Source organism: Mobula birostris, chromosome 23, assembly GCF_030028105.1.
Source record: "Mobula birostris isolate sMobBir1 chromosome 23, sMobBir1.hap1, whole genome shotgun sequence".
Lineage (NCBI taxonomy): Eukaryota > Metazoa > Chordata > Chondrichthyes > Myliobatiformes > Myliobatidae > Mobula > Mobula birostris.
Window position 1 is genome coordinate 12,158,512 of NC_092392.1, and position 21,498 is coordinate 12,180,009.

General features: G+C 42.9%; 1 protein-coding gene across 3 annotated transcripts in view; it reads left to right on the top strand.

Annotated features, from left to right (window-relative positions):
* The window catches only part of LOC140186769 (C-type lectin lectoxin-Phi1-like), a 38,553-nt gene extending 17,276 nt beyond the window's left edge, over positions 1 to 21,277 (top strand). For all 3 annotated transcript variants that reach the window (XM_072241310.1, XM_072241311.1, XM_072241312.1), the window contains 3 exons: positions 2,188 to 2,328; positions 7,979 to 8,090; positions 21,072 to 21,277. In XM_072241310.1, the coding sequence (XP_072097411.1) occupies positions 2,188 to 2,328; positions 7,979 to 8,090; positions 21,072 to 21,142 (324 nt within the window). In that variant the 3' untranslated portion in view covers positions 21,143 to 21,277. The remainder of the gene's footprint in view (positions 1 to 2,187; positions 2,329 to 7,978; positions 8,091 to 21,071) is intronic.
* The last annotated feature ends 221 nt before the right edge of the window (positions 21,278 to 21,498 follow it).

Sequence of the window (21,498 nt, forward strand, 5' to 3'; positions counted from 1 at the left end):
TTCTGGGATTGAAAGTGAGGAGTGTTTGATGGCTCTGGACCTGTACTCACCGGAATTCAGAAGAACAGGGGGCAGGGGAATCTCATTGAAACATAATCGAATTTTGAAAGGCCTCAACAGAGTAGATTTGGGCAGGATGTTTCCTAAGTTGGGGGAGTCTAAGACTGGAGGACACAGAATAGAAGAATATCCATTTAGAATGGAGATGAGGAGGAATTGCTTCAGCCAGACAATGGTGGATCTGTGGAATTAGTTGGTGACCCGCTGCATGGGCAACAGCCGGTTCTTCAAATCTTCCCGCCCAGGCTTGTGGCCTGGAGAGAACACAGTCCACCAGAGGCGCGAACCCATGATCCCCGGATTGTTGGCTGCCTACCACCCAGGTTTTCAGCAGAGAAATCCAAAATAATGTTTTTCACTAGGAAGAGGATAGAACAACACTTAAAATGAAAACTTTATGGTAAGTGTACATAACTTTAAATTTTTAGAAATTTGGTTCAATGAAAGACTCACATGCTCAGCACATACCAAGGAAATAATAACCAAAAGTAAGAAAGTGCTATATGTTGTAAGGTGTTCAACAGGAAAGGAATAGGGAGCTGATAAGAAATCCTTGAAAGCAATACATATATATAGGATTAATAAGATCAATACTGGACTATGGAAGTATGGTATATGGAGCAGCATCACACAGTATGCTCAGAAAGTTGGATACAATTCAAAGCCAAGCATTAAGGTTAGTCAGTGAGGCAATAAGGACAATACCAGTTGTGGCGATGCAGGTGGAATTGCAAGAGACACCTCTGGAACTGAGAAGAACACAGCTTGTGTTAACATATTGGGTAAACCTGCAAGGGCATGGGAAAACCATTCAACAAAACAGCTTTTAGATCCATGTTAGAAAAAGAAAAGAAAGGAAATCAGGCACTTTGCTTGGACTATTGAAGGAAAAGCAGAATGGGTACTAAGGCAGTAAGTGTGACAGTGCCTTTTCCCTAGGTACCAGAGGTGGATCTTAAATTATTCAAATAGAGACAGAAAAACAGGGAAGTGATTTTAAATCAAGATATAGTTAAACTTATGAAACTAATATTAGTAATGGATATTTACAAATAAACACAAATGCTTACGAACAGTAATAGTAGATTTGGGGTAAGATTGGTAGTGGCTGATTTTAACATTAAAAAGCAGGTGAAGATGCATGATGATTTCTCAGAGTGTACATGTGAAGAGACAGCTGGAATATTAGCTTTGCAGTGGTAGAGGAATTGAGACCGATGTGAGTTGTAATATTGTCTGATTCTGGCACAACAATCAGGAGTCTAAAATATTTATATTCAGAGGCAAGATAAGACATTATTTGTGAGATAATGCAAATCTTATTTAGACTTAAAATAATGGGACTCTGTATGTGCTTTATATGGATTCCAGCACATGTTGGTATTAGCGGGAATGAACAAGCAGATTAATTAGCGAAGGAGGCAACTGGACGATCAGATTACAGTAAAGGACAAATGAAAAACATTATCAAAAGTGAAGACAAAAAATGTGAAGAAATCAATGGGATGAAGAGAGAACAGCAAGTCATCTTTATAATATCCGGAAAGAAGTGGGATGGTCAAGGAATGCAGGAAAGAACAAACGGGAGAAGGTGATAATATTGAGATTGAGGTTTAGGCACACAGGGTTAAAAACTACATTGTTTTTAATGAAGACACACAATAATAGGAGGTGTGAGTACTGCAATCTGCAAGAATAGTTGAGCATGTACTGGTGAGGCATCAAAGATATAATCAACAGATTTTAAAATTATCAGGGAATAAAATACGATACAACATTAACAATATTTGCAGAAAGGATCACAATGTTATTGATTTAAATACATATTGCAGTTCCTTAAGAATACAGGTCTTTTTTCTGGAATTTGATACAAATGCAAACCTTTAGGATTTAGATATCCTGGCCCACAGTCCAGTTCAGAAGGTGGCAGTGATGTACCTTAAAGCTGTTTGCCAGCCGTCACAAAACGTCAGGAGAAGAAAAGATAAAGAATACTGTGCATCTGAGGGCCTGTCTCTATGTTCTGCTGTATTTATTCTGTCAGGTTGGGTGGTTTACTGAGAGGCCCGTAAGAGGATGAAAAACATCGAGTCTCATGGACAAATTAATTATTTCTTCTATTCAAAGGATTTCTGTAATGAACAGCAATGTTGCGGACAGCTGGCTTCTGTGAACTCAGACCAACTCAACACTTTTGTTTCTGATGTGGTCTCTGTCGTGGACCAAGAAAAGCCAAGGGCTTGGATTGGCCTGAATGACATTTGCAAGGTAACGTTAATGATGGTGAGTTACGCTACAGGATGTCACGACCCTGGCCAGACCAGAAGGTGACCTTCCCCAATCTCCTCTGACCATTTTAGAGGGCCGATTACATTAACACATTGATGGATCTCTGAAGTGGCATCAGTGTTCACTGAGAATTACACCTGACGTCCTGCAGAGTTACAGGGGCGTGGCAGTGTGGGGGTTAAGTGACTGCGTGTATCCTAATGATCCAGGGACATGAGTTTGAATCCCAGACCATCAGCTAGGGAATTTGGATCCAAGTAAATAAAATCCAATAAATCCAGAGTCAAACATTACTATCAGAAATGGTGACAATGGAGCTACCAGACTGTTGTAAAAACTGATCCTGTTCACTGTTGGTCTTCAGAGTGAGGAATCTGCCATCCTTCCCCAGTCTGGCCTCACTGCGACTCCAGAGATCCATTAATGTGTTGACTCTTCCCTGCCCTCTGAAACAGTCAGAGGATGATCAGGGAAGGACAATAAATGTTGCTCTGACCAGCGTCACCATGTCCTGTGTACAAATAAATTCCACGTGTTTATGTCCCTGTTTATCTCCACATGAGCCTCCTCTCTCCCTCCTTCATCTGATACAATCAGTGTGACTTCCCTTTCTCTCTCATCTGCTCCTTTCCTGATCCATGGTTGTGCTAAAGGTCAGGGAGTTAAAATCACTGTTTCTGAAATGCTAACCGACTGAGAGATCAGTCACCTGGTCAGATTTGTTGCCAAGAACTAGATCCAGTATGATCTCTCAGAGTATGCTGAGAGTTAACAAATTACACGACACGTGCCAGTGATAATAAACCTGATTCTGAATCTGAGTATCCAGGAAGGATTACTGACACAATATGTCAGGAATCCTTCCTGAGCACACTCAACATAGTGCGCCCCATCGGAAGGTCTAGTGAGGTGACAAATACGCGGGGTGATTGATAAGTTCGTGGCCTAAGGTAGAAGGAGATGAGTTATTAACTTCAAACTTTCTGCACAATCACTCAAAGAGTTGAACTGCATGTGCACAAGATTAATGGCTGGATTCTTAGCAGTGTGGAGGAACAGAGGGATCTTGGAGTCCACACAATTTGATAGGATGGCTAAGAACGTGTTTGGTATGTTGACCTTCATTAGTCTGAGGACTGATTTTAAGAGCCACAAGATAATGTTGCGGCTCTATAAAACTCTGGTTGGTCCATGTTGTATTTAATTCTGGTCACCTCGTTGTACGATGGATGTGGAAGCTTGAGAGAGGGCGTAGAAAAGATTTACCAGGATGTTGCCTGGATCAGAGAGCAAGTCCTAGGAGGAAAAGTTGAGCAAGCTAGGGCTTTTCTCACAGAGTGAAGGAGGATAAGAGGTGACTTGATAAAGGTATACAAGATAAGAAGAGATGTAGATAGAGTGGATAGCTGATGTCATTTTCCCAGGGTGTCAATGGGTAATATGAAAGGATTTACTTTAAGAGTGATTGTGGGAAATTATAGGGGAGATGTCAGAAGTAAGTTTGAAACAGAGAGAGGGGGAAATGCATTTGGGGTTATGTAGAAGTAGATACATTAGGGACTTTAAAGACATTCCTGCATCGGCAGATGGATGAAAGAAAAATGGAGGGCTACATGGCAGGGAAGGGTTAAATTGATCTTGGAGTAGGCTAAAAGGTGAATGTAACATTGTCGGACAAAGGGCCTGTACAGTACTGTAGCTGTCTATGATCTATGTTTCTCTAATTGCACAATATTTTAAGGTTTTTAAACATGATAATGATTATCTACTGTTTCTCTGTCTAGAATTATCCACTTTGCTTTAACATTTAAATAGAGACAGGTAACTTTGCTAAGTCACATATTGACAATTGGAACACTTCCCAACCAGGAAAAAACCCTTTGAATATTGAAATGCTGGTAGATAGTCTGAGAGCTTCTGAGCACAAACTTCAGTCACCCAAGGTATACTCAGTGTAACACATACAAGACTCTGGAGGACTCAGCAGGCCAGGCAACATCTATGGAGGGAAGCGACTGGTTAATGTTTCTGGCTGAGACCTTGCATCATGTCTTCAACTGTTCACTGTTCATTTCCCTCCAGAGATTCTGATTAACTTGCTGAGTTCCTCCAGCATTTTGTGTGTGCTCGTCAGGATTTCCAGCATCTGCAGAAACTCTTGTGTCACACAAAATACAGAAAGTTGAAAGGGAGATCCCTCTCAGTCACTGATGGCTGAAAGAGCTCAGGTTTGCTCAAGCCTTGTTGGTAACTCTGACCCTTTAGTTCTGGCACCTTCCCTGGAATTGTTTTCTCACCCTCAGATGTGTCTTTGTAGCCTTTCCATTTAGTGGAGCTTGGAACTGTGCACAGATCAGAGTGCGGCCTCACCACAGTTCTATCCAGGATTTACACAGCTTCTCCACTACTAAATTCTATCCCTCCAGAAATTATCTCCACTGTTTCGTGTGCTGGTAACTCGCTTTGGAGTGAGGATATGTTCACAGGAGGCAGAATGCTATATGTTCTATATATGGAAATACAATATATAATCAGTGTCATATGCTCCGCACGTGGAAATACAATATATAGACAGACAGTGCTGCTGTGCTGGTTACCTGATGAGAACCCTGATGTATCTGCTTTGTTATTTATCCTGTTCTTCTGCTGCGGTGGTATGATCTCTGATTAACCCAACTCCCACATTTCCCTTCATTCTGACTGATTCTCTCTGAATTCAGGTTTTGGTTAATTGTTTCCCTAAAGTTGAAGTATTTTTATTCCCAAAATGTATCAAGGACTCAGGGCAAGGCTTGCGTGCAGTGCAATGTCACTGAGTGTCACTGTGAAGTAATTTGAAAATTGGGAATTACGACATTGTGAGGATATGAAATTGAAATAAATCACATGATTCTCCTGACATCAATAACAAATCTGTTATGTTTGCATGGGAGACTTCACACAAAATCATCAGAAGAACTTTGCAAATATTGTATAATGGAAAATGGCTAATCAAAACTTTACAAGTACTTGGCTAATAAACCTCAGATACTGATTTGTGTCACTCGTTCTTGAGTAAGGCCATGGCCTCCAACGTACAGTGTTGTGATGTGTACGGGGGTAGCTGATTACATCAATCTGTGATTAAAGGTTTATTTACATGGAGGACAGAGGTGAGGGGGATGCAATAACCTCCGTGGTGTTTGAATTTTCAGATATTCTAGTCCTCTTTGTTTCCTCAATTCCAGCATTCTCATTTGAGCGAGCACCACTTTTTGTGCAGATATCCCAAACAGGGTGATCTAATTTTGTGGTTCCCAGTGGTTTGTGTCAATGTTGAAACTCATCAGGGCTGTTCTCAGAAAACCTTTGCATCTCATTTTCTGTCCACCATATGATGGTTTGTCCTCGCTCAGCTCTCCAGAAAATAGCTGCTTTCTAGAGAGCTGGGGATTGAACCCTGATCTCTCGACATGTGAGGCAGCAGCACTACCTGCTGCATGACTGTGACACAGTTGACTGAACTGTCAAGAACGTAACTAACAATGGCCGGGTACACATGGGATCAAAGGTGATTGATTTGAACCACAGATAACTTGAAGCAGATTCACTGAGCATGGGCTCACCCAAAAATAAGACACTGGCTAAACCACATCAAGAAGAGCTGTTTTCTATTCTTGTTCAATGTACCATGAGGCAATGCGTTCAGCAAAATAATATTAAACTCTGTTAAGATCTCAAACGAGATTCAATGAAGGGCTGAAATGTTTCTCAGCTGTGAGCTACTGTGATTCTTGCTTTTACAAGCAGTCAGGATACTGAAGTAAAGCTGACCTCACTGACTGATTGATACTGTGTTTTACATCTTCATGTACAGATAATTCTGAGATTTCAGATGAGCTCCCTATTTTTGACTGTAAATAATGATTGTAATTGCACACATTAAGGATCTCAAAGTTCAAATTTCAAAGTAAGTTTATTATCAAAGTATGTATATGTTGACATATACTACCTTGAGATTCATTTTCTTGCAGGCACTTACAGGAAAAAAGATATACAATAGAATTTTACATAAAAACTGTACATAATGAGACAGACTGTTGAACAATCAATGTGGAAAGAGAGACGAATTGTGCAAATAGAAATAACACTGAGGACATGCGTTGTAAAGAGTCCTTGAACGTGAGTCTGTATGTCGCAGAATCAGTTTAAAGTAGTCGAGAACTAAGTTATCCACTCCAGTTCAGAGTCATGATCATTTTCGGGTAGTAACTGTTCCTGAGCCTAGTGGGATGGTACTAAACACTCCTATATCTCCTGCCTACCTGTGTTTGGCAGAACTGGACTGAGTGCCTAGCAGTTAGAGAAGGATGTATGGTATGTTCATACAGGGGTTAGGGGAACATGCACTGAGTAGGAGTGTTGTACTGTGGGGGCTGTACCTGTTGTGATTGGTTAGTTTAGAAACTGCAGCTGCTTTTCCCATTAGTTAGCTGCCTGGTGTCCAGTTTCAAATATCCTGGGAATATAGAGAGCACTTGAGGTAGGTTCTCTGTCTCTCTACTTCTGTTTATGGCAAGCAGCGCACATAACCATTGGCAAGGTATGCTCTGGGCGTGCTTTTAACTAAATATGCTTGTTGAATATTCAACTTAGTAGTTTCTGTAATGTTGGGAACATGAATGTTTGGTTGAATTTTTACGGTTTGTAAATAAATGATTAGTACACCTGTTCGCAGTCAGTGTTTTCTGTCTCACCCGCCAGACCTGCAAACCTGATTCAACTTTACAATGGTGTAGAGGGAAGAGGGCATGGCCAGGATGGTGGGAGACTTTGATATTGGATGCTGATTGCTTGTGGCAGTGATCATTGTAAATATACTCAATGGAATTATGTGACTGTCAGAATTACCCAGCCCTGATTGCACTGTTTCTTCAATAATTTTCTTGTAACTATCACATGTAATTTCTTGTAACATTCTGTATCTACTTACAAACCCAATCAATGCCCTCTCTAAAGTGAGAAGTGACATTACTGAATGTAAATAATCTGTTTGGAGGTCAGTAACAGTTTAGGATACTAGCCTCCTTGAGGAAAGGATGGATTAAACTTTCAGACACATTCAAAGCCCCTCTAGTCCTTGGGTTTGGAAGTGAATGATCCAGATGTGCCCCCGATCTGGGCTGATCCCTGTAGGTCGGGTGGGGGTTTGTTTTAATCTTCTACAAACATAGCTGGATCCATGATACAAATTATTGCCTCTGCTTTCTGTTTAGTTGGGATTCTGGGTTCATTCCTCTGCAAGTGCTTTAAGTTCATTTCTGAATTGTTTCACCATCTTTCTTTGAGAGATCAGAATTTGTGTTCATGTTCAGTGACTATTTTTCCCCTCGTTGTCAGACTTACCATCATTCCTTCACACTGATCGTCACTCTCAGATCCAGTTTCTTTCATTCCAAGGGTTCTGTTACTTCCATGAGATTTCCCCCACCCTGACAGTCCGTCATTTAAAATCTCATTCACTGCCCCGTTTGTCCTGGCTGCTCATATTCTGGTCTCACTCTGACTGGGGTCCAGCTCCTCCCTGTACCATTAAGTGACAGGTTACTCAGCGTTCCCACAGGAATAATCACTGATTTGTACTCCACAGGATGGAAAATTCACATGGATTGATGGATCGCCGTACAGTTACAGAAACTTTGGTCCGGGTGAACCTAATAATTATAGCGGCAGAGAAGACTGTGTGAACATTCATCATTTCCGTAAGTATTACAGTAAATGGCATGTAATTTTCTTTGATATTGCAGTATAGTGCAGGAGGTTATCTCAGCAGTCCTTCTGTTGGACAGAGGGAGTGGACCAACTCCTTGAGTCCTGTGCTCGGCAGAACTGGACTGAGTGCCCGGTGGTTAGTGGAGGATATATAGGAGGGTTCAGGGGAACACACACTGAGTATTAATGTGCAGAAGGAATGTACTGGAGTTAGAGGAAGGTACACTATGACTCTGCACATAAATAAAGAACTGAACACAGCCATACCAGTGTAACAGCCTGGGAAAGGTTTCACTGCTAATGTAATGGTCTTTTTGTAGAAGCAGTGTTTGGGTTATGGTTAGAGATAGCGGATGTTTTAGAATGTGAGCCCTCTCAATCTCACAGGTTTGGTTGGACCAGAATGTGTATACCCTAGACTAACACAGCCGGGTGGTTTCATTGTGGGGGTATCATCGCAGATCAATTTTGCTGGATGCTGTGTGATTGCCCCGAGCATCGATCCAGTGGGTTGTGTGTTTAAACCGGTGTTAAATTACTGTCCGGTGAAGTGATTACGATACATGGTTATGGATGCTGCAGGGGTTGAGTGATGGTATGAATCCACGGGGTTACCGGTAACAAAAGCATGTGTATTGAGTGGGGTACACACTTGTAGCCCCATTGAATTGTTAATTCGGACTTTAAGTACCATTAAAGCATTAGGATCAGTTAGGATCATGGAGTCGGTGTTTGACAAACCGGCAGGCAAAGATTTTGTTTCCGTTCAGACTCGCGCTGATGTAACAGCAGTGGATCAGCCTGATACTATTGGGGCTCCAGGGGGATGGGGGCCGTGGGCTGTCCATATTTTCCGGGAGGAGGGGAGTGAAGGCAAGAGTGCTGAATCAGAATCCGAGTTTCCTGTAGCCAGGGCGGAGACTTTAAAAACAAGTTGCTTTCATTTCTGCGGAGCGAGTGGAAGGAGTAGTCTAATGTGGAAAGTCTAATTAGTCCTCCAGTGAGGGTGAGTGTTCTGTGTTGGTAGCAGTCTTTACCTCTCTGGTGAATAAATGGGAAAGGGCCCAGGTGCAACAAACCAGTGATCGTAGGCTCAGAATGTTCTTGGCAACAATGCCCACCCCCGGCGGATAAGAGAACTCATTCAATTTTGAGCAACTCCTTGGTACCTGGAGGTTGAAAGAGGAAGTTGACAGAGAAGATATTGAAGCTGGAAGATGTCTTTTCCACTGATGAGTTTGAGGTGGGTTGTTCCAAGAGCACTTGCCACACCATCCAAGTGACAGAGGACACCCCATTCAGAGAAAGGACATGGCGACTGGCGCCTGCAGAAGTGCAAGACGTTTGGCAGCATCTGCGGAAGCTGAAGGAAGCTGGAATCATCCCTGAGTCCAGAAGCCCGTACGTGTCTCCAGTAGTGGTGGCCAGGAAGAAGAATGGGAAGGTACAGATGTATGTGGACAATTGGACTCTGGACTAGTGTAAAGTCCCTGACATGTACATGGTCCCGAAAATGAAGGATGCGCTGGCCTGCCTGAGTGGTGCAAAGTGGTTCAGTGGGCTGGACTTGAGGAGTGGGTATTATCAGACCCCCATGAATAAGGTTGACAAAGAGAAGATGGCATTCATATGTCCACTGGGATTCTACCAGTTTGAAAGGTTTCCCAGGGCATATTGGGAGCACCGGTGACTCTTCAGCGTGTTATGGAGAAAACAGTGGGGATATGAACTTGCTTGAAGTATTGGTATACCTGGATGATATCATAGTGTTCATGTTCACATTGAAGGAAAATAAAGTGAGGCTACTGAGGTTCTGGGCCACCTAAAGGCTAGCGGGTAAAACTTTTCCTGGACAAATCCCAGTTCTGCAAGATGTCTGCCAACTATGTTGGACACATAGTAGTTGCAGATTCATCTAATATAGAGGCAGTGACCACATGGCCAAGGCTTCAGATTGTGAGTGCTTTGTGCTCGTTCCTTGGGTTCTGTGGGTACTATCAGAGGCTCATGAAGGACTATGCGAAAGTGAGTCACTCTTTAAATCAGCTTCTGTGCAGTTAGCCTCCCTTGGGGAAGAAAGGGAGGATGACGAAAAGGGAGGATGATAAAGATTACCTTAGCGCTTCGGAGCCTTTTGGAGCGAGATGGGATGTAAAACGTGAAGAGGCCTTTCAGTTGCTGAAGAGCTGCTGAAGGAAGTGCCTTTGCTGGCTTTTGCAGACCCCCAATTGCCATTTGTACAACATCTGGATGCCAGCAGAGAGGGTTTAGGGGATGTTCTGAATTAGAATCAGGGCCTAAGAGGTTGAAAGGTTGAGACCTCTTGTATTTGTCAGCAGGAGTCTGTCACCCTCTGAGTGAAACTACTCCACACTCAAGTTGGAGGTCCTGGCATTAAAGTGAGTTGTGGTGCATAAGTTAAGTGACAATCCATATTGTGCTGAGTTTGAGGTGAGGACAGACAACCAGCCATTAACTTATATCATGACCTTGGTAAAATTGGATGCCACAGACCATTGGTGGTTGGTGGCATGGTCTGCCTATGATTTCACCCTGAAGTACCGGCTGGGAAGCAGGAACATTGATGCTGATGCATTGTCCTGAAGTGCACATGAAGGGCTGGACAGGGACGGAGAGTGAGAGAGCGTTCCTGCTCCTGGAGTCAAAGCCATGTACCAGTATTCCATCACGGGGAAGGAAAGGCAAGGGCAGAATTGAGCGGTAGGTCATTTGGGAGCTTCTGGTGACGCCATTCCACAAGCGTACTGCAACCTGATTGCTCCGAAGACAAAGCAGTTGTCAGAATTGGGTCTGGGGAAGTGGCAGCCGCTCAGCGAGATGACCCGTGCACAGGCACCATTTCGTCAGTGGTTGTGGAAGGGGACTTGGCCCAAGCGGACAAGATGGAACAATCTGCAGTGTCTCTGCTACTGAGAGAATGGCCCAGATGGGAGTTGAGGAACCAGATTCTATACTGGGTCACATCGTCACTAGCCAGGCCTCAGCGTTCCCAGATGGTTCTGCCTGAGAAGTATCAAAGGATTCTGTTGAAGTCACAGCATGACGATTCCAGTCATTTAGGGGTTAAAAAGACCTAAGGATTGCTCAGAGATCGGTTCTACTAGCCTCGAATGGAGCCGGGGGTTCAAGAATACTGCAAGTTGTGCTTTCGATGTACACAGAGGAAAATGCTTCATCATCCCACTTGCAGAGCGCAGTGCCACAAGATCTGGTGTGTATGGATTTCCTGTGAAGAGAACCTGATGCCATCAACATGGTGAATGTCTTGTTTATTACGGATCACAACACCAGATATGTGCAAGCCTTCCCTGCCAAGGATCCACCATGGCCAAAGTGTTATGGGAGAAGTATTTCATTTATGATGGCCTCCCCAGGTGGATATATAGCGATCAGGGACGGGATTTCGAGAGTAGCCTTATATATGAGTTAATGAGCATGCTTGGAGTTGAGAAGTCTCAGACTACGCCTTATCACCTGCAGGGTGATCCCCAGCCAGAGAGGTTCAATTGGACCTTGCTATACATGTTCAGAACCTTGGAGATCAGTAAAAAGAACAAGTGGAGTCAACATATTGGACATCTGGTCCACTGCTACAACAGTACACAGAATGAAGCTACTGGGTACTCACCATAGTATCTGATGTTTGGACGTGAAGCGAGGTTGCCCATTGTCCTCTGTTTTGGGACCTGCGGGGAAGATCTACAACAGAAGACTTATCTGAAGTATGTGTCTGATATGAGAAGGGAGCAGCAAAAGGCTTATGAATTAGCTGGGGTCTCAGCTACCAAGAAAAATCAAGGAATTCGAGGGAGGTATGATCAAAAGTTTAGGTTCTCCCAACTAATGACTGGAGACCAAGTTCTCATAAAGAATTTGGGGCTACCTGCGAAGTTTAAGTTGGCTGACTGCTGGGCAGCTATGCCCTGTGCAATGGAGAGTCAGATACCAAACGTACCAGTTTTCTGGGTGAAACCAGAGCATGGGAATGGGTCTGTCAAGATTCTCCATCTGAACCACCTTCTATCTCTGGGACAAGAGGTACGTGTTGACCCAGAGCCTGACCTGGACCCCACACCTAGTACGAGGACTCTGTGGTGACGTGGGGGAGCCAAAGGACCAGCAGCGGGAAAGATTTGACTGGACTCCACTCCTGAATGAGATATGACTCGAAGGATGAGGAAATAGGGTTGTGGTATATGCAGCCCTTTGCAAGCTCCCCAATAATTGATAAAGAGATTCCCAACCCTTCACACACTGAGGCGGGTGGAATGGGGAGAACTAGCAGTGGACAGAGAGGTCTGTGGTTAGAAAATAACGGAGGCAGGTCTCTAAAGTAGCTGAGCATGAAGGTGAGCTCAGCCAAGTGACGAGGGGACCTGAGTGGTCGGGAGGCACGAGTAATGGACAGGGAGGGCCACCCCAGGTAGACAGGAAAGAGCCCAGGGAGTTTCGGAAGCTGAAGAAGTAGATGGTGGGGTAAGGAGGTCCCAACAAGTCAAGAAACCACCAAACAGACTAGCCTATGTCTCAACTAGTGAACAGAGTGTGGCACCTATCTGCTTGGTGAGCTGTGTCACTGCCATTTACACCTGGGTTGGACTTTTTGCTTTGTAAGAAGAGGTGACAAATTATCTCAATGTCATGAGGGCATGAGTAATTTTGATGAGGAGAGAGTGTTATACCCTGGGAAAGGTTTCACTGATAATGTGATGATCTTTCTGTAGAAGCAGTGTTTGGGTTATGGTCAGAGATAACGGGTGCTTTGGAATGTGAGCCATCTCATGGGTTTGGCAGGACCAGAGTGTGTCTTCCCTAGACTTATGAAGCCAAGGAAACTAGTTGGTTTCACCAGTATTGAATTGTTACAGGATACAAATTAAAGCAGAAACATACTGCTCCACCGTTGGAGTACCTCTGTTTCAAAGTCTGATTAGGAGGAGTCAGCATGGCCTTCTATCTGCAAGTCAAGTTTGATGATGAACCGGTGACAAATTTAAAAGATCTAAAGGTTTAAAGATTAGCTTTACTTGCTACATGTGCATCAAAGCATTGAAACATGCAGTGAAGTGCATCACTTGCAGCCCAGGGATGTGCTGTGTGCAGTCCGCACCAACGTAGCAAACCCACAACTAGCTAACCTGAACTGGTCAGTCTTTGGAATGTGGGTGGAAGCTGGAGCACCCAGAGGAAACCCATGTTCCTTTCAGACAGCGACAGGAATTGAACCCTGATCTTCTAATTGCTGGTGCTGTAAATTGTTACACTAACCACTACATTACTGTGCCGTCCATTGAGACGACCCTACTGGTAGTGTGCAATACATGAACTCACTCAGGGTATAAGGGAGAGCAAGTAATTGAAGTGGCAGTCAGAGAGCACATTGGCTCCTGCGACCATAACTCTACTAGCTCTAACATAGTGATCGAATAGGATAGCACAGGTCCACAAGTTGGGGTTGAGAACTGAAGCATGATAATTTTGGAGGATTTCAAATGGATGGAGCCTACCTGAAGGGAATGGAACAGATGGTAAGTGAGAGTGTGATATTCAGGGCCCAGGGGCAGCATATTTCTTTTAAAGTACAGAGTACACCTGGCAAGTTTAGAGAACCGTGGCTGATGAATGATATTTGAGACTCTGGTCAAGAAAAGCATACACCGAGTTTAGCTGTTAGGGGATTCTCGATGACTAGAAAAATATTATAAGAAAACTCTTAAGAGGGAAGTCAAGAGGGCAAAAAGTATATATGAGCTGGATCTGACAAGTAAGTTTAGGAGAAGAAAAAATGAATCATTAGCTATATTAAAATTAAAAGAGTGGCTAGGGAGAGTATATGCCCCCTTAGAGATCAGCAGAGCCAACTATATCTCAAGCCACAGGAGATAGGTATAATTTTTAATGAATCATTCTTCTTGGTGCTTAGAGAGGAGAAAACCATGATTGCTCTGGAGATAATGGAAACAGGTGGAGAGGTTTTAGAGATCATTCGTATTACCATGGAGGAGATATCTGCAGCCTTACAGCACCTCAAGGTGGATAAATCTCCAGGCCCTGAGCATATGGCAAAAGAACTAGGACACTCTTGGGGACATACTTACTTCCTCGCTAGCCTCTGGTGAAATTCCCTAAGTCTGGAAGGTGTTTCATGTTCGTACATTGTTTCAGAAGGATAGCACAGGCCAGTTAGCCTGAGATCCATGGTGGGGAGGTTACTAGAGAGAATTCTGAGCGACAGCAATGACCAGAATTTCGAAAGACAGAATCTAACTTGGATGAGTCAGCATGGCTTTGTTTGTGGGAAATCATGTTTGATGAACCGTGAAGAGATTTTTGAAAAGGACACTTAAAGAGTAAACATGAGGAAATCTGCAGATGCTGGAATTTCAAGCAACACACACAAAAATTGCTGGTGAATACAGCAGGCCAGGCAGCATCTATAGGAAAAGGTACAGTCGACTCTTCGGGCCGAGACCCTTCATCAGGACTAGGTGAGGTTATGGTAAGGGTAGATGAGGTTATGGCAATGGATATTATTAGTATAAACTTTAGCATGGCTTTTGACAAGATTCAGCATGGTAGGTTCATTTGGAAGGTCAGGTCCCATGTAGTAAAGGGAGAACAAGTTAGCTGATTCAAAATTGTTACAAACTCAGGAAGAAGAGGGTGATGTCTAAAGGAATGTGGCAAATGGTGCTCCACAGGGATCAGTATTGGTTCCACGTTATTTATTATTTACATAGATGATTTGGCTTGATCAGTAAGTTTCTGGATGATATTAAGTTAGAAGGTGTTGTTGTTACCAAAGAGGGTTATCGCAGATTATGGTGGGATCTTGATTAGTTACTAAGTTAAGCTGAAGAATGACATATCAATTTCAAAGCTGATTAGAGTATGAAGATGCATTTGGGAAAGTCAAACCAGTGTATGATATATACTGTGAATGGTAGATCTCTCGGAATTATGAGGGAAGAGAGGAACCTCAGAATACACGTGCACCATTCATTGAAAGGGCCATCACAGGGAGATATGTTGGTTAAAAAGGCATTAAGCTTGCTGGGCTTCATCAATCAGGGCATTGAGGATTGCAGATGAGACACTATTTTGCAGTTGAGGCAACAGTTTTGGTTACCCTGTTATAGAAAAACATGGATGAACTGGACCAAATGCAGAAACAATTTATGAGGATGTTGCCAGGAGTAGAGAGTTTGAGTTATAGTGAGATGTTGGTCATGCCAAGTCCTTATTCCCTGGAACATAGGAGAATGAGGGAAAACCTTGTAGTAATGTATAAAACTTATGAGGGGCATAAATAATGGTTACAGACTTTTCCCCAGGGTAGTGACATCCAAATCGAGGCAGACATAAGTTTTAGAGTGAGGGGGAAAAGATTTAAAAGGGACCTGAGGGGTAACTGTTGTATATTTAATATTTCAGTACTATTTGAGTAATATTGTAAATATATTGTTTGAGTGACCATTCTTGTTTAATGTATAAATACATGAATTGTATACATCACCAGGCTACCACGTGATATATGTACGCCTCACTTAAAGTAAACACAAAATTAGACTCACACTTCCGTGACTTCCTTTGAATTAGTTTCATGTTTTGAAGTTACAAAATATAGTTTTCATGGAGGTATTTTTAAAACAAACTCGAGATGACTAGCAACCTGTTGAAATAGAAGAATTCATGGTTCATGTAGGTGATAACTCATGCTTCATGAGTCTTGTCATCTTCAGAAGTTTTCTGATGACTCTGCCATAGTTGGATGCATCAGCGAGGGAGATGAGGCTGAGTACAGGGCTATGGTAGGAAACTTTGTAACATGGTGTGAGCAGAATTATCTGCAGCTTAATGTGAAAAAGACTAAGGAGCTGGTGGTAGATCTGAGGAGAGCTAAGGTACCGGGGACCCCTGTTTCCATCCAGGGGGTCAGTGTGGATATGGTGGAGGATTACAGATACCTGGCGATACGAACTGACAATAAACTGGACTGGTCAAGGAACACTGAGGCTGTCTACAAGAAGGGTCAGAGACGTCTCTATTTCCTGAGGAGACTGAGGTCCTTTAACATCTGCTGGACGATGCTGAGGATGTTCTACGAGTCTGTGGTGGCCAGTGCTATCATGTTTGCTGTTGTGCGCTGGGGCAGCAGGCTGAGGGTAGCAGACACCAACAGAATCAACAAACTCATTCGTAAGGCCAGTGATGTTGTGGGGATGGAACTGGACTCTCTCACGGTGGTGTCTGAAAAGGGGATGTTGTCCAAGTTGCATGCCATCCTGGACAATGTCTCCCATCCACTACATAATGTACTGGTTGGGCACAGGAGTACATTCAGCCAGAGACTCATTCCACTGAGATGCAACGATGAGCGTCATAGGAAGTCACTCCTGCCTATGGCCATCAAACTTTACAACTTCTCCCTTGGAGGGCCAGGCACCCTGAGCCAATAGGCTGGTCCTGGACTTATTTCCTGGCATAATTTACATATTACTATTAACTATTTATGGTTTTATTACTATTTAATTATTTATGGTGCAACTGTAACGAAAACGAATTTCCCCCGGGATCAATAAAGTATGACTATGACTATAATAATCACAAATTAAGCAGCAATGGCTGGCTACATCGTAAAGATTGATCTGTTCAATTACTCATTGGGTAATGGGCTCATGAATACTGAGCTAACTGAACAGTATTTTGAAGCAAATGAAATAGCCAATAAGCCACGAGTACCAATTTTGCTGAATACATTGGATTTAAAGGCATACAGTTTGCTTTGAAGTTTAACTGTTCCAACCAAATCAGCAGAAACAAGTTTTGCTGATATTATGAAAATAATGCAGGAACCTTTAGAACCAAAGCCATTGTTGAATGCAGAACACTTTCGGTTGCATAAGTGGAAGCAAAAGGAAAGGGAGTCCATTTCAACATACGCAACTGAATTGAAGAGATTTTCTGAGCATTGTCAGTTCAATAATGGGCTTAATAATGTGCTAAGTTTAGTTTATGAAATCTTAAAAGAAAGCATTCAAAATTGGCTTGTAACTAAAGTACTACTTTCATTGGAAGTTGCTCTATCAATGGAAACAACAGACCGAGATGTAATTGAGTTGCTGTCAGGAATGATTGTGAGCATGGACAAAATTGCAATGTCTAAACAGAAACCAGCACAGCCGAACAAATTTTGTTATTGCTATTGCAGGGGCTCACATGCACCATGTGGGAATGACATTTGTAACAGTAAAATACAACAATCAACAAGCCATATTGGGCTTGTATGCATTAAAAACAGGAGGACCAGCGTTGTGGCGATGTGATTGGCTGAGACAACTATAACTTGATTGAAGATCCATCCACAATTTTCATGTCACATCCTCTGCAATGAAGCCTTCTGCCAGTGAATCAAGGAAGATACAACAGTGTTCAAGGATAGGACTGGAATCCTCAAACACGTCAAAGGTAAAATAGTGTTAAATGAAAATGCCATGTCCAAGTTTTATAAATCCTGTCCATTTCCTTGGACCATCCATGATAAAGAAGTTTGCGAGCAGATTGCATGAAGGCAGAAGGAATTCTTTGCATGGTTGAGTGGAGCGCATGGACAACACTAGACATCCCAGTAACCAAGCAGAATGGGTCTGTCAAGATCTGTATTGATTTTAAGGCCACCATCAGACTAGTACTGAAAATAGATCAATACCCTCTGCCCAGGATAGAGGATATCTTTGCAAATTTTTCTGGAGGAAAACACTTCAGCAAAGTGGACTTAGCTGAGGCCCACTTGCAGATAGAGATGGAAGAAGAGTCAAAGTGTTTCTCACCATAAACACTCACAAAAGAACGTTATCACTAAATTAAGCTTATTTTTGGATTAACATCTGCACCTGCACTTCGGTAGAAAACTACAGACCAGGTGCTGCAAGGCTGCCCAGGCACTCAGTGTTACCTGGATGACATCATTGTTACTGGTAAGGAAGACAAGGAACATGTCCAAAACCTCACGATGGTGTTAAAAAGATTAGAAGATTATAGTTCAGAGCTCAAGACAACAAGTGTGAATTCTTTAAACCAAGCATTACTTACTGTGGTCACACTACTGGCGCGCAAATGGTGCTGAGGAAATTCAAGCAGTGGTGGAAGCCCCAAGGCCAAAGGAAGTGTCACAGTTGTGGTACTTTTTAGTATTTGTCAACTATTATAACAGGTTCTTGCCAAACCTGGCTATTGTGCTCCACCCCTTGAAGGCATCACCTCAGATTGGCATGAAATGACCATGGACAAAGCTGTATGAGGTGTCTTTCAAAAGGGTAAATGAAGTGGTGATGTCAGACACTGAACTGACATATTATGATCCACATCATCTTGTGAAGCTTGCCTGTGACACCTTGCCTTATAGTATAGGTGTAGTTATGTCACAGGTTATGAGGGATGGAAGTGAATGCCCCATAGTCTTTGCATCATGCTCCTTTACTGCTGCAAAGAAAGATTATGCACAGATTTGACAGAGAGACCTTCTGTCTCATCTGGGATGTAAAATGGTTTAACCAGTACTTGTCTGGGTGAGTGTTTACCCTTGCTACTGATCATCAACAACTAGTGTCCATTTTCAATCCACAGAAGGGTATTCAACTAACAGCAGCAGCATAAGTATAAAGGTAGGCTTTGTTTCTTGAAGGGCACAATTACAAGATCGAATTGAAGAGGATGACTAATCATGGATTTGCTGACAGATTGTCCTGTCTACCTTTAGGGAAAGAAATACCAGAACAATTTGCAAAAAAATACTTTTTTGACATATTCTCCCTAACACAAATTAAAAGCCTCCCTCTTACAGCAAAAACACAAAGGACCCCACACTGCCTCAGGTCTACAGGAACACCCAAAAAGTCTTGAATTTGCAGAAGAAATTCCAGTCCCCCCATTTTTACCACTGTTGAGAGGAATTTGCCCTTAATGAAGGTTATCTTATCAGGGGATTAAGAGTTGTTGTACCATCCAAGCCGAGAGCTAAAGTTTTGGAGGAGCTACATGCCAGTCATATAGGTGTGGTTAAAATGAAAGCATTAGTTCATTGCTTTGTCTGGTGCCCTGGGATAGATCGGTAGATCCATGCACTGTATAGGATGCCAACATGTCATGAAGATGCCAAAAACAGCTTATCTCCATCTCAGGGAATGGCCTGCATTACCCTGGCAGAGAACTCATGTGGATTTTCCCTGGCCGTTCATGGGCACAAATTTCTTCATAGTAGCAGATGGAACTACAAAGTGGCCAGGAGCGTTCCCAATAGACTCCACTGCAGCCCCTTACATTGCTGATGTATTGCGAAGCCTCTTTGCAAGGTCTGGTGTTCCAGAACACCTAGTGACAATAGACAACAGTTTGTGGGGGAACAGTTTCAGTCATTCCTCAAAATAAATGGAATAAGACATATTATATTTGCACCTTAACACCCAGCTACAAATGGCTTGGTGGAAAGGTTAGCGCAAGGTTCAAAGAACACACTGTGAACAAAGTCAACGGAACACACCACACTGACACTGAGCTAGAAGCTTGCCAATCTCCTCCTTGCATATGGTAATGCAGAACACTCCACGACTAATAACTCACCAGCTATGCTGTTCCTGATTCACCCTCGTTCACGCTTGGACTTCCTTAAGCCCGATCGGAGGAGTACGCAGGACAAATGGCTCAGACAAATTAAAGGCTCCTCAAGGAGGAAGGGTCAATGTTTCACTCCTAAACAAGCAGTTTTGGTGTGGGACTACAGAGGTCATCAAAAGTGCATACTTGAAAAGATTAAGGACAGAACTGGATCACTCTCCTGCATAGTGGAGATTGGGTCTGATATCATCTGTAGGCAACACATCGATCAGTTGAGGAGAGCAGAGTAAATTGTTCGAGAAGATAGGTGGCAATCACTGTCGGAACCACTCCCTGCATTCTGAGTCAACTCCTACAACCACCATGGAGGAGGCCCCAAATCCTGAGCCTGTCTCACTGCCAAGCGGAGTGATCCCCTTGTCAGGAAAGACGTTCTCCCAAAAGCGTAAGAAATCCTGCACAGTAATTCACTCTTTAAGACTGAATGGGAATTTAACATTTACTGTTCTGAGGACGTGTGTCTATAGTATCTGTATTACATAGTAGACTGTGTTGGGGTGTAATGTCTACTGAGTTGGAGTTTATAGCTAAGCAGGGCGGAGTGTTGTGCATTTAATATTTCAGCAGGATTTGAGTAATATTGTAAATATATTGCTCGAGTCAGCATTCTTGCTCTAACTAATTCATTATGGGTTATATCTATAAATCCGTGAATTGCCTACGTCATTACTCTACCACGCGATATGTGTGTACCTCGCTGAAAGTGGACACGAACTTAGACTCACATTTCAGACTCCCTTGTCTTCCTGTGGATTATTTTTATGCTTTGACATTACAAACCATAACAGCAACATCGCCACACAGAGGTGAGTGAAATGAATGGGATCCCTGAGAAAGTGTTTGTGACAGATATAATAGTATCATTGAAGAAAATAGTCCATGAAGGGATGGAATGGGGACCAAGGATAGGAAATTGGGATTATTTGCCTGGGCACACTGGTCGGGCATGGACCGGTTGGGTTGAAGGCCTGTATCTGTGCTGTTTGCTCTATGACTCCATGACACTACCAAGAGGAGGGAAAATTCACAGACACTGACTCAAATAGATGAAACATTTACACTGAAGGGAAAATAGAAAATGCTGGAAACACTCAGCAGATAAAGCAGCATCTGTGGAGAAGGAACAGAGGTAACATTTCTATCAATGACATTTCTGTTTCTCTCTTCACACATGCTACCTGACCTATTGAGTATTTACAGCATCTATCTTAGATTTCTAGAATTTGAAACATATTTTTCCTGTGGACTCATGTCAGTTTTCTTCTCCTTGTCCCTAGGTAACTTGAGTTGGAATGACGCACCCTGTGACAATAAATATGATTTTGTTTGTTCTTACAAACTGTGTTGAATTTAGAAAACTCCAGATCCATCTACTCATCCTTTCTAGTAGTGGATTCATTGCCCAGATTTCTTTGTAGCCGTTCTCACTGTCTGTGGTGACTGTAATCATTTAGTTTCTCAGCCAATAATAAAGAGAATTGCATCCTGAGCTGTGTGTTTGTTGTTGTGTGAGTCCAGTTTCCAGCAGCCTTCCTGTCCCACTGTTACTTCCTCCCAACCTCTGCACTCAAAGCTGCACTCAGAAGAATTCATCACAAACTTTACACAATTAACTCTTTCCCTCTTGCTGCCCTTGAAGTGTCAGCTCCTGGTCACCACACATGGGAGTGAAACATAGGCTTTTCAGAGGTACAGAGGAGAATT